At 34.6% G+C, this 12734-nt stretch overlaps 2 protein-coding genes across 2 annotated transcripts in view; one reads left to right on the top strand and one right to left on the bottom strand.

The window, feature by feature from the left end:
- Positions 1-1626: 1626 nt before the first annotated feature.
- On the bottom strand, positions 1627-9262 carry LOC107708900 (alanyl-tRNA editing protein Aarsd1-like). The gene is made up of 12 exons (XM_016513263.1): positions 9212-9262; positions 8474-8602; positions 8199-8358; positions 7319-7376; positions 7071-7227; positions 5554-5670; positions 5301-5431; positions 4087-4153; positions 3914-4005; positions 3738-3792; positions 3539-3633; positions 1627-1970 (listed from the first exon to the last, which is right to left on the bottom strand). Exons 1-12 carry the CDS (start codon positions 9248-9250, stop codon positions 1832-1834), a joined length of 1239 nt encoding a protein of 412 aa, XP_016368749.1. The 5' UTR covers positions 9251-9262; the 3' UTR covers positions 1627-1831.
- Positions 9263-11003: 1741 nt separating this feature from the next.
- The window catches only part of LOC107708931 (phosphatidylcholine:ceramide cholinephosphotransferase 1-like), a 30484-nt gene continuing 28753 nt past the window's right edge, over positions 11004-12734 (top strand). Inside the window, exon 1 of the mRNA XM_016513297.1 lies at positions 11004-11205. The gene's annotated coding sequence lies outside the window, so the exon portion shown is untranslated. The remainder of the gene's footprint in view (positions 11206-12734) is intronic.

The following is a 12734-nucleotide window of genomic DNA, read 5'->3' as shown; positions in this document are numbered from 1 at the left end:
ATATATATATATATAGGAGGACAATTTTTGTCCTCCCTAAGATGTGGACTTTTTTGATGTATTTTCTGTAATATTTTATTTTTTGGAAATTCTTTAGGTCATTTTTAATAAAACACTGAAAATATATCTTGCCCCGTATTGTTGTTTTCATTTGTATTTTTTTTTTATTACACATTTTATATACTTTCTACAAAAACACAAGGTTTGTTGACACACTGTATCAAGATTTTACGCTAAATTAAATTTAGAATGTACATATAAATGTATTTTAAAACTACTAATATTTGATGTAGTATATGAGGTCATAACAATTCCATATGAAAGAATTTTAAGAACTGTTTTTGAACAGTTTTAAATGGAGTATTGCATGTCACCCATAAACATATTTGATTAATCAAATCAACTCCAATAAAACAGGTGTGAGTCAAGTGTGGACCTTATCGGAATTGCACTATAAATCCATAGCCTCAAAAACAATATCAACTGGAAGATTATTTATTAGCACAAGCTCTGTGGTACAGTAGGGCATGAGTAAATCACACAATAGTCTTCAATCAGCTTTATGTCTGGTGATCACTGGCCCAAAAATACAAAACTACAAGCAATCCCTGAGACCAAAACAACTGAACTGCTCTAAATGTTCACACTGATTTTCCAGGCCTACTTTATGATTTTAAAGGGAACAGTTCACCCACAAATAAACATTGTCATCATTTAAATTTTATTCTGTTCAACACACATAGACATCCAAAGACTTGGATTATAGCACCTTTTTGGAGAGAGCCAAAAACCTGCCAAATTTAACTGTATGGAAACAAGTGGCTTGAACGTTCTGCAAAATATCTCTTTTTATATATCTATTTTGTTCAACAAAATAAATGAAGTCATATGAATTTGGAATGACATGAGGTTGAGTAAATGATGACATAACTGTCAATTTCAGGTGAACTGTTCATTTAAAAGACAACACAGCCCAATGATTCAAGGCAGCATATTACATACATATATATATATATATATATAAGATGTCTGACTAGAACTGCTGCTTGTTTCTTATTCTTATACATTAAATTGAGTATTTTTTTTTTTCCGCAATTATTATTACGAACCAGTCCAATGGCTGACAAATAACCAATGAATTATGTGCATTATGGTGATTTCTGAAGGATTACTTTAAATTAACAAAGCAAAAAATTAAATATTAAAACAATTTGAACTTCATAGGCCATGGAGTCATTTAATTCTGATCAAACTAAGACAATCATCAAACAACTCAATCATATAACAGTGCAACATTTCATACTCTTACAAAATTATTAGCCTTATAAATATTTGTATTTTTTCCAGTGAAAAAGGCATTATCAAATTCTAATTTAGAATTTGTTTCCTACCATGTTTTCAACAGAAATCCATTCGCATAAAAACGACATTTGCATTATAAGAATAGTGAAAAACCTTTACACGTTGGTACTCTTAAAATTATTACTAGTAAAATTATTTAAATGTGAAGGTCCAAAACATCACAAGCTGGCTTTAATGCAATAAGTCAGAAGTTTAATATACAGTATAACTAATTGAAAATTATTATTATTATTTTTTTTTTTTGATGGAGGGGAAAAATAGTTATGTAGTTCTTCAAAAACAGAAATGGAGCCTCTATCAACTGAAGGTGCATCATGATGTGTTGCGACGTAGACTGTTTGGACTGTTTCATTGATTGTAACAAAATAATCTAGTTTTGACGTGTCGCAACATGATGCATGTGTTTGGTGTAGACAGAGTCTGGATCATCATGACAGCACCTGGATGTCAGTGTATGTCTGCGGTCGTTTTATTCCTCTCCTGTGGGGAGTTTGCAGCTGTGCTCCTTCAGTAAAGCCTCAGCTTCTGCTCTCTTCACCAAACTATTGGCTTTACCCTGGTAACGTCCAGCCTTTCCTGCTGCTTTACCCTGCAGCAGCTCTGACACCCTGCACACCACGACACAAACACAGGAGAACGTGTTTCAGAAGAGTGCCACCTACTGGAAGAATCACTGCACAACATAAATCTACATGCAACCTTGGAAAAATTTGAAAATGCAATGGTATTTAATATAGCATCATTCTCTTGACATGCAGTGGTGCACAAAGTAAATAATGCCAAAGCAAATGAATATTAGCAGAAAAAGTCAAAGTAGTAGCAAGTAAACTAGATAGAAGAACGGTTAACAGAGTTAAATTGTTTCTGTGTTATGTCTGTGAAATAAGGTGTATTTTATGTACAACCGTTCACGGTCACTGTCATTTGAACTCTTTCCTTTTCATGTCACTAGTATTATTGTGGTATGAACTATCTGAGATGTGAAAGTCACTTTACATGCAGACAGACAGTATTTGCTTGTCTAAGTGGGCGGTTCTTGGCCAGATTAAGCTGCCACTTGAATAAAAAAAAAAAACACAATTAACCCTATAAAGCCTACTGTATCATATTTGATATGCAGATTTCTAAGGCCTGTAAATGATCAAAACATGATCAAAAACCTGTTGTACACAATCTACTACATGCCTTCTGTCATCTTGATTGAGAGTAGTTTTTTAGTAAGAAAAAGGCCTTGTAGTTTTATTCTAAAAATGCCCCCCTTCAGGTTATGGTTCATGTGTCTTTTTGTTGTGAAATCTTTACTGATTTTAAAGTAAACACAAGAATTACTTTTATATTGTTAGTAATGTTGTAAGATGAACACTTACTGGGCTGAAGCAACAATAAAAAAAACTGGTTAAAATGTGAGTATCACATAAGATACATGAGGCTATTGAGGAGTGTTTATTTGTTCATCTCTCAGTTATCATTATATTACATTACATTATATATTTTGACCCCACAACTAAAAACTACAGAGCTTTGATCATAAAACTAAGCATTTAAAAATCATCTTATTAAGACATAAATCGGTAGAGATAGTTTGACAACTGCTATTTATAGGCATTTTAGCAAGTAGTCTACTTTACTGTTATAAAGATGATCTCATTGATTTGCATTAAAAGCTATTTCATCTTACATTTTGGCATTAGACTGTAAATCTCAGCAAATTGCATATTTTGCTCAGTTTGGGCCTTTGAATAAAACTGAGATGTTTTTCTTCCTCGAGTATGAGTTTCATATTCGTACTATATCATACTATATGAGCCATAAAACCTGACGTATCAAAAAATTATACAACAAAAAACACATTAAAAAATATATATTTTTTTGACTTTGTGTAAAGTTTCTATAAACTATTCCATTTTAAATGGATTACAATTATTTCATATGTCAGGGTTAAAAATTGTCAGAATGAAAGGGAATAAACTAGCATGGGTCTTACCCATAGACTGTATAAAAACATGGACGTAGTGTCCGTGACGTCACCCGTAGGTTCCTGAAGAGGTTTTTGAAGCCTAAAGTAGGTGGAGCCGGCCGTCGCCATCTTGGCAGCGTCCCAGTTGATGAATTACAGTTTAAGTCACTTCCTTGTTGGCATCACCAGAGAGAGCGGGAGGTTGCCGCTTGGTCTTACCGAGGTCCCACTTCGGTGACGATATTCTCAGGCCCTGCGAGCAGGAACAGTCCTGCACCCTTCTCCTCACCCACGGTCAGAAAGATCACTGTGTCCTACACAAACACAGCAATGAGAGTATAAACTACGCTCCAATCTCCAGAATCTGGGAATAACAATGCAAATACATTCTATTCAAAGAATAAAAGATGTACTTCACCTGAAATCCAATTTCATTCGCGATGATGTTCATGAACTCATTATCACCGTCTTTACTGTGAAAACAACAAGGCTTATTTTTAGGCAACTTGGATTGAACTTTTGAATTCTTGTCGATTTGAGTCACTAATAAACCTTTAATTCACTAAAGGCTCCAACAGGAGAAGTCAAACACACTTGTGAAAGCTGAAGAAGTTTCCTCTGTCCGGTTTGTTTTTGAAGTTCTGCGCTATCAGAACAGCCATTTCCCTCAGGATAATTAGATTACTCTGTCAGAGGAACATAAAGGGTAATGATTAATAACTGCAAATGTGAAAGATTAATCTTTGTTTACTGACACAGTAAGTTACCTTCTGAAGACGTTTGACCGTCTTCTGTAGCTTGTCCACGGCATCAACATGCTCATCTGCCCCTGTCCTAATAAACCACAACGACAAACATTAGTTCATGCTAGAAGAAAAGCATACATATCACTTGACAGGCTACGTTTACACGACAATGGTGTAGTCAAAAACGGAAAAGTTTTTCCCTTGCGTTTTTAGAAAGTTTCACGTATACACGACAACGTTTTCAAAACGATTCACGTTTACACATATCTGCGAAAACGGCCAAACGGCGCTGTCACCTTGTTAGTAAACAGTACCTGTAGGGAAGTGAAGATTATATGATGTATATGATGCGTCTCCGCTGAAGTAAATCCACACTTTGCTGAAGAAGCGTTTGCAAACTCTTGAGCAGCAACAACAGTACCATGTACTCCGCCACTGTTGTGTATGTTTGCTTGCGCTCGCCTTTAAAGGGTTAGTTCACCCAAAAATGAAAATTCTGTCATTAATTACTCACCCTCGTGATGTTCCAAACCCATAAGACCTTCGTTCATCTTTGGAACACAATTTAAAGGGGTCATGATGCGATTTCAATTCTGACCCTCCCATAGACAGCAAGGTAACTACCACGTTCAAGGTCCAGAAAAGTACCAAGATGATCGACAAAGTAGTCCGTGTGACATCAGTGGTTCAACTGTAAAGTTGTGACGTCATTACGCCGGATCTGGGTCAGTGCCGGCGCCACCACACGCTCACTACTTTGCCGATCATCTTGGTACTTTTCTGGACCTTGAACGTGGTAGTTACCGTGCTGTCTATGGGAGGTCTCAGAGAGCCCTCATATTTCATCAAAAATATCTTAAATTGTGTTCCGAAGATGAACGAAGGTCTTACGGGTTTGGAACAACACGAGGGTGAGTAATTAATGACAGAATTTTCATTTTTGGGTGAACTAACCCATTAAAATCGACACGTACTGAGCATGTCTACATACCTAACATGTACTACGCACGCGCATGACGTCACTGTTTTCAAAGATTCCCATGGGTGTTTACACGGAAACGACAAAACGGTGCCGTTTTCAAAAACTTCCACTTTGAAACCCGTTTTCAAAAATATGCGTTTTCAGTCTCCAAAACGCCGTTGTCGTGTAAACGAACAGTCAAAACGCATAAAAAGTTTCCCGTTTTTGGCTGATAACATTGACGTGTAAACGGCCCCTAAGGGAAGTAACTCACTTGAGAAGGGCGGTCAGTGATTTTTCAATGTTGTAACTCTTTTCAGCATATTTCAGCACTCTGTTGCCAGCTAGGAAAATCAGGTTGGTTTTATTCTTCTTCCCTTTTTCGGTCCCCAAAATCTTTATAACCTAAGGAGACATTTTTTTTTTGAGAGATTAAACAGTAGAATAGCTCTGAATAATACACTAAAATCCACAGGTTAAGTTGGTGGATGAGCTAAAATGTGCTCGACAGGGAGAGGAGGGCTGACCTGAAGGTGACTGAGGTTGGACACATGAGTCCCGCAGCACATGTTAGCATCTACACCCTCAATGTCAACGATCCTGATGGGGCCGGCATGGTCATCAGGAAGACCACGGCTTCTCACCTGTTCATGAGAATAGTAAAAATTTGATTTGTTAGTATTGCGCAAAGTAGAAGTGAATTGGGAGACAGTATTATTTTAAAATCATTAAAGATATATTTCACTATATGTCACCAAAAGATACAGATAAAGATACTTATTTAATTCTATAAACTTAGGAAGAAGATAATAAAAAATAATGGGATTTTGTTGTCCACAATTGAGGAAAGAAGGGAAAGATTTGCTGCACAACTTAAAAAAAAAATAAATAAAATCAAAATAAAGGCAACTGGAAACAAAGAATGTTTTCCCTTCTTATCTCAATATAAAATTGTAGTAATTTGCATTTTTAAATTTGCTTTTAATTTCAGTTTTGTTGTAGTTAGCTCCAGATAACAATCATGCATATGCAAGAATGCATTTATTCATTCAAAAGTTACAGTAAAGACATTTATAATGTTACAATTTTTATTTTATTTTAAATAAACGTTCTTTTGAACTTTCTATAAAAATGTATCATGGTTTCCACAAAACATAATAAATATTTATTTCTGTGATGGCAAAGTTGATTTGGTGTTTAATTATTAATAATGGTTCTTATTATTATCAATGTTGCTTAAATTTTTTTGAAGAAACTTCACTCAACTGCAGTAATCTTTGATGAACAGAAATCTAAAAAAATATTTATATATTGATCTAATATAGATAAAAAGTATTTATCTGACATAGAAATCTTTTGTAACTTTATGTACCCTTGCTGTAAAAAAATATGAATCTTTTCTGTTTAATCATACTTACATCAAACTTTTGAATGGTAGCAAATTGTGGTTTCCACAAAACATATTAAGCAGGACAACCATTTTCAACATTAATAATAACGATAAAGGTTTCTTGAGCATTAAATCAGCATATTAGAATGATTTCTGAAGGATCATGTGACACTGAAGACTTTAGAAGTGATGCTGACAATTCAGCTTTGCATCACAGGAATAAATTATATTTTAAAATACATTCAACCAGAAAAGAGTTATTTTAAATTGTACAAATATTTTACAGTTTTACTCTGTTTACTATATTTTTGATCAAATAAATGCACCCTTGGTGAGCATAAGAGACTTTCTTTTAAAAACATATTAGCAAAAATATTAGCAAACCCAAACGTTTGAACAACAGTGTATATTATAGTTTTTCACTTTGAATATAATTTATTTTGATTATTCATTTTTGTTTTTTGCTTTGTTTCATTTTAAATTTAATTAATGTTGTGTCGTTATTCTTTTTATTATTATTGCGCACATTGAATTACTGATTAAACATAACTCACTTGTTCTGTAGTTTGGCTTGTACAACTTAAAGTGTGTAAATGTTGTGAAAATGTGATTCCTAAAAAAACTAAAAGATGATTTCTGAAGGTGCACACATGCCTTCTCCACAGCAAGATCATCAACGGACAGGAGATTGACAGCAACTGGAATGTGTGCACGAATCTTCTCATTCACAGCCGCCTCCAAAGCCTCCATCTCTCCAGGCTTCACCGTGGCTGTGTCCAGCTCTATGCTGCTACGCTGACGTCCTAAATCCCTGGATCATTTCATAACCAGCCGGATGGTTTAACATTTAGAAATCAAATTTATTTCCCAAATCATTTAATAGATCCTGTCAAAGCTCTTACCAAGAGGTAGTTTTGTATCCAAACATTGTATCAGCTAAAGCTGTGATCAAGTGTTGACCTTTAAAAATTACAATAAGCATGTGATGAAATTAGTTTGAGCTTCATTTAACCCTATAAAGCCTACTGTATCATATTTGATGTGCAAATTTCTAAGCCCTCTACATGATCAACATGATCAAAAGTTTGTGGAAAAACCTGTTGCACACAATCTAGTAGATGCCTTATGTCATCTGATTGATAAATACTTTTTTTTAGTAAGTAAAAGGCCGTGTGTGTGTGTTGATTAGGCAACCATATAAATACCTTTTTTTATTGTTAGTAATGACTGAATGGACTGAAGCAACTCAGGTTTACTTGATTATCCATATCATGCATAATTTTGTTCCTCTCTCAATCATCATTGTATTGCATTGCACTATATGCTTTGCCCCCACAATAAAAACTACAGAGCTTTGATCATAAAACTAAGCATTAAGTATCATCTTACTAAGACACATTATTAGGAAATAGCAACAACTGATATTTACATGCATTACATAAGTAGTCTGTTACTGTTACGAAGATCTAATTGATTTACATTACAAGCTATCAGAATTTTATCTGGTTTGAAATATAAATATCAGCAACTGCACAAAACTGCATACTGTTGCTCATTTTAGGCCTGACGTGTTTTTTCCTCCCCTAGTGTCACTAAAGCTGCATATTCTCACTATATCATACTATAAAGAGTAATAAAACCCTGATGAATCAAATTTGAAACTCAAGAAAAACAAATTGCAATCTTTTGTCTAATTAGATTTTTTCCTGACTATTATTTTATATATCAGCCTTTACAAGGTTAAAGTAATAGTTCATCTAAACACACTCATTCCTTCCTTACTCGAATGCTGCTGCATGTGGTCAAAGCGCCGTTCCCAGTCCAGTTTGATGTGCACCTCCTGACCCTCCTCCAGTGCAGAGCTGATGAAATGCACCGCCTCTGGACCCTGTCTCAACACACGCAGGACATTGACACCTCCAACCGTCCCATGATCATCAGGCTGGAAATGAAAAACAATAAGACATCAAGCTCATGCAAGGAAAAATATTGCAGGGATTGTTTACATACTGTATCTATTTACATGCATGGCATGACATTAGAGAGGGGAAACTCACCTGTCCTCCGCCCTCTGGAAACAGAATCGTGTCTTTCAGTTTCAGATTAAAGCCCTTCAGCTTTTCTTTCTTTCCATTATTCTCTACTGTTAATTCTGCAGGCACGCAAGACACTACACATGTGTCCAACTGTAAAAGGAAAGTTGACAAACAAGATGGACTTTTTTTATTTATTTTTTATTTATATGTATTTGACTTGAACTCTTGCAGTGACAAATGCATTTTTAAAAAAAGTACCTTAAACTATGTTAATGTTAATATCAGCATGCGTAATTATTTTACATGAATTGTACGTAGCGAAGTAAATTCTCTGCAGCTGTCATTGAAAACACTGCAGAGATGCTCACACATTCAGATAATGTTCGACATACATTGCTCTGGCGATACACATACAGCGAAATATCATTAAAGGCACGCAAGACACTACACATGTGTCCAACTGTAAAAGGAAAGTTGACAAACAAGATGGACTTTTTTTTATTTATATGTATTTGACTTGAACTCTTGCAGTGACAAATGCATTTTTAAAAAAGTACCTTAAACTATGTTAATGTCAATATCAGCATGTGTAATTATTTTACATGAATTGTACATAGCGAAGTAAATTCTCTGCAGCTGTCATGTGCCGTCATTGAAAACACTGCAGAGATGCTCACACATTCAGATAATGTTCGACATACATTGCTCTGGCGATACACATACAGCGAAATATCATTAAAATCTGAAAAAGCCACATACCTCCTGCACATAACTGTCCCTCTGACACTGGAAAGCCATGTTTCGACAAATGTAAAGTACAAGAGATCGGTATTTGCTACAGTAAACGCAACCGAAAGTTAAAGATGGCCGCTGTTTTCAAAATAAAAGTCCCAAAACCGTAACATTAATTCAGTGTGTTACTTGCGGTTTCTTATACATTGCTCTGGCGATACACATACAGCGAAATATCATTAAAATCTGAAAAAGCCACATACCTCCTGCACATAACTGTCCCTCTGACACTGGAAAGCCATGTTTCGACAAATGTAAAGTACAAGAGATCGGTATTTGCTACAGTAAACGCAACCGAAAGTTAAAAGATGGCCGCTATTTTCAAAATAAAAGTCCCAAAAACGTAACATTAATTCAGTGTGTTACTTGCGGTTTCTTTGTAATTATTTGTGAAATTTACTAGCAATTAGTGAGTGAAAATCGTTTCCTAGCATTTTTCAAGTAAATTTTCAGTTTTTTTTTTCAGTGTGTGTATTAGTGCTAATTTTGTTTATTCGTTTTTGTTATCAGTTTTTGTGTGTTTAAATATGCGTGTCGTAATGTTTAATTAGTGTCGTACTTTTTACCATAAAGCTACCATAAACCATAAAGCTAGGCCTACTTCAAAACTTTTCTTGTGATGTTAATTTAAATGTATAATTAATTTATTTTAATTACACATTTAAATATCTGACGATTGGACAGATGATTTGACAGTGTAGATACATTTGTTGTCTATTTTTTCTAGTTTTCTGTGAGGGGGCATTTTAGCAAATTGAATTTTGCTACCTCTATACTTCCATATAAGTGTGAATGTCAATGCATTAAAAAAGACATTTAAATCACCATTTTGCTACCTTTTTTTGCTATAGGCCTACATTTGGCTCAGAATGCATTTTGAAATACACACTGAATTTTGCTATAATTATCACTCGGCGTTATGATGAAAATGCAATCCTAATGTCCAAACCGTGAGTCTAAATGCATTTAGGACAAATAACATTTAAATGATCAATTATTTGCTACCATTTCTACTTGGACATATTACATATATCAAATCAATTTGGGTAATACATTTTCATTTTCATTTCGCAACTTATAAAGCGTTAAATTAGTATGTAATATTAAAGCTACTGTTGGAAATGGCAAATGTAAATTATATAATTACATTTTCATATGCCTATTTAAATGTACATTTAAATACAGAAATATATTTCCATTTTGAAAATTGCATTACCATTTTGCATAGGCTATTAGGACACAAAATAATGATCTTTAAAAAAGCATGATATGACCCCTTTAAATTGAATTTTGCTACCTCTATGCTTCATACTTTAAATGACCAGAAGCTGGCGCAATTGACCACAAATGACATTTAGACGTAGCCTATTTCATGGAAATAATTATATTAAGTGTTTTAAATGCGGCGTACTAACGTTATATTATGAAGTAGGCTACTCATAAAACGTCAATAGGCGTGTTGCATATGCATGTCACGTGTATTTATTTGATATGTTTATTCTATTATAATATATTTTAGGCAATATTATTAATATGCAATAATAACAATAATGCAATAAGTCACGGCCTATGGCAGGAAGTTTTCTCAGCAATCAACAAAACAATCAATAACTGCTTTCAACTGCAGACAACAGCTCATTAACTGTGAAATGATATGGCACGACTTCGATTTTCCCATTCTCATCCTTTTTGCCCGCAACACCCACCCAAAAGGTGGGTCTCGCCCCGCCTTCGGGGTGGTCTGTGATCACAAACCCTAGAAACCTCCTTTGGCGATCTACGTGCTTCTGTTACCAACAATCCATCAACTTCATCCGCTGAATTCCGTGCAAATCCGAACAACACATGCGCGGTGAGCTGCCTAGAGGCTCTTACGTCTGCAGGCTCTTTCAGAGTGAGTTTCTCCAAGATGAAGCTCAGGGCACATGCGTCCTGTGGGTTTGTGAAGACGAGCGCTCGTGGTAAGGCTTTTAGCAGTCCATTCACTGTGTTCGCCGCGCGCGTTTCAATGTAACAGCCGAAATTCGAACATTCGAATGGCGTTGCGATTACAGCGGATACAATGTTTCATCTGTTGATCATCGCAACTTTTCTGAATGCGTACAGTTGCTCTGATTGATACATGCATGCTAGAGCTGTTGGTGTAATGTTGTCCCATCTGTTGCGAACATATCGAGTTCGCAACAGTGTTATCGAGTGGTGGCACGCTGATATTTGGGTTGGAATCTCGTACAAGATGCCAATGTTAGCCTACTAGCATCTTCTGTGGTACGACTACTTCTTCTTTTTTTATTTTTTTTTTGAGGTACTTGGAGGTATAGAAGACTAAAAAGACTTTGATTCTCCCTTTATTTTAAACTAATCAGTTTGATGAAATCTCAGAAAAGCCCTTGGCTACAGGTTACTGTGCCATGCATAGCTGTTGCACTGTAAATGTCATGGAAATATCAGGCATTTGTTATTTTCCTGGCTTGGGAAAGTCATCAACTTACAGGAACCCCATAATAATGGTTTTATAAATGGAATTTGTAATATAAATGGAATTGTTTTTGCATTGGTTTATTTTGTTTTTGTACTTTTCTTTTAACATTTTCAACCAAAAAATATGATTTAATGACTCTGAAAACCTAAAAAGTGGCCAACCCAAAAGTTAACTATATTGCACCGTGGCCAATATTTAAATTCTATACTATTTTGTCAAAAGGAAAAATGAAATCAATAGTTTTAAAGTTTACAAGCAAGTTTGGGCATCCTGACATCAAGTATGAAAGACATTTATAAGTATAGAAAACTATACTATTTTGTCTAATAAAACAAGTGCTATTAAATTATTAGTGTTTTTAAAAATGAGCTTTAATTAAGTGCAAAATGAAAGCGAAACCGTTTACGATAAGGTTCAATTCATTTCATACATTTAAGTAGTATAAAGAAATATTTGTTAATGTATTATGAACACACTTGAATTACCTGAACAATAGTATATTCATAAAATAACATTAACCTAGATTATTACATTCTCAAAAAAATGGTTAATTTCTAAAATAATTGTTAATTTGTTAAAAACATTAACTAATGTTAATAAATTAAACCTGATTGTAGGGTGTTATAATGATGAAAATGTAAAAATAGGCATGCACAATTAAATTAAATTGGCCGGTAAATTAATAAAATAAGTTTTGTATTCAATGCATTCTAATTTATATTTGATTAACTTGGAAAAATGAAAGAAAAAAATCAAAAAAGGGCGCAATGTACTGTATTAAAGTGCCCCTATTATGCCATTTTTACGGTTCCTTATATTATCTTGGGAGTCTCCTACAATAGGATTACATCCATGCAAGGTCAAAAAACGCTTTCGTTTTCTCAAAATATGCATTTAATATCACCTCATTTTCCAGCGTTTCTCAAACGATTCATTCGAAGCAGTTCAAAGATTCGGTCTCTCTAAACCCCTCCTTTCCGTGAGCCTGCTCTGCTCTGATTGGTCAGA

This window comes from Sinocyclocheilus rhinocerous, unplaced genomic scaffold (assembly GCF_001515625.1).
Source record: "Sinocyclocheilus rhinocerous isolate Xijiao unplaced genomic scaffold, SAMN03320098_v1.1 scaffold24, whole genome shotgun sequence".
In the NCBI taxonomy this organism is placed as follows: domain Eukaryota; kingdom Metazoa; phylum Chordata; class Actinopteri; order Cypriniformes; family Cyprinidae; genus Sinocyclocheilus; species Sinocyclocheilus rhinocerous.
The sequence above is the reverse complement of the archived record's forward strand: the minus strand, read 5'-3'. Positions and strand labels throughout refer to the sequence as shown.

What these genes read in the sequence shown, in the direction of transcription:
- LOC107708900 (XM_016513263.1), bottom strand. Translation starts at nt 9,250, where the DNA reads ATGGCTTTCCAGTGTCAGAGGGACAGTTATGTGCAGGAG. An exon ending in ATGATCTTGCTGTGGAGAAG is followed by an intron (nt 5,671 to 7,070) that starts GCATGTGTGCAC and finishes TCTCATGAACAG; the next exon opens with GTGAGAAGCCGTGGTCTTCC. An exon ending in CGGTCAAACGTCTTCAGAAG is followed by an intron (nt 4,006 to 4,086) that starts GTAACTTACTGT and finishes TTCCTCTGACAG; the next exon opens with AGTAATCTAATTATCCTGAG.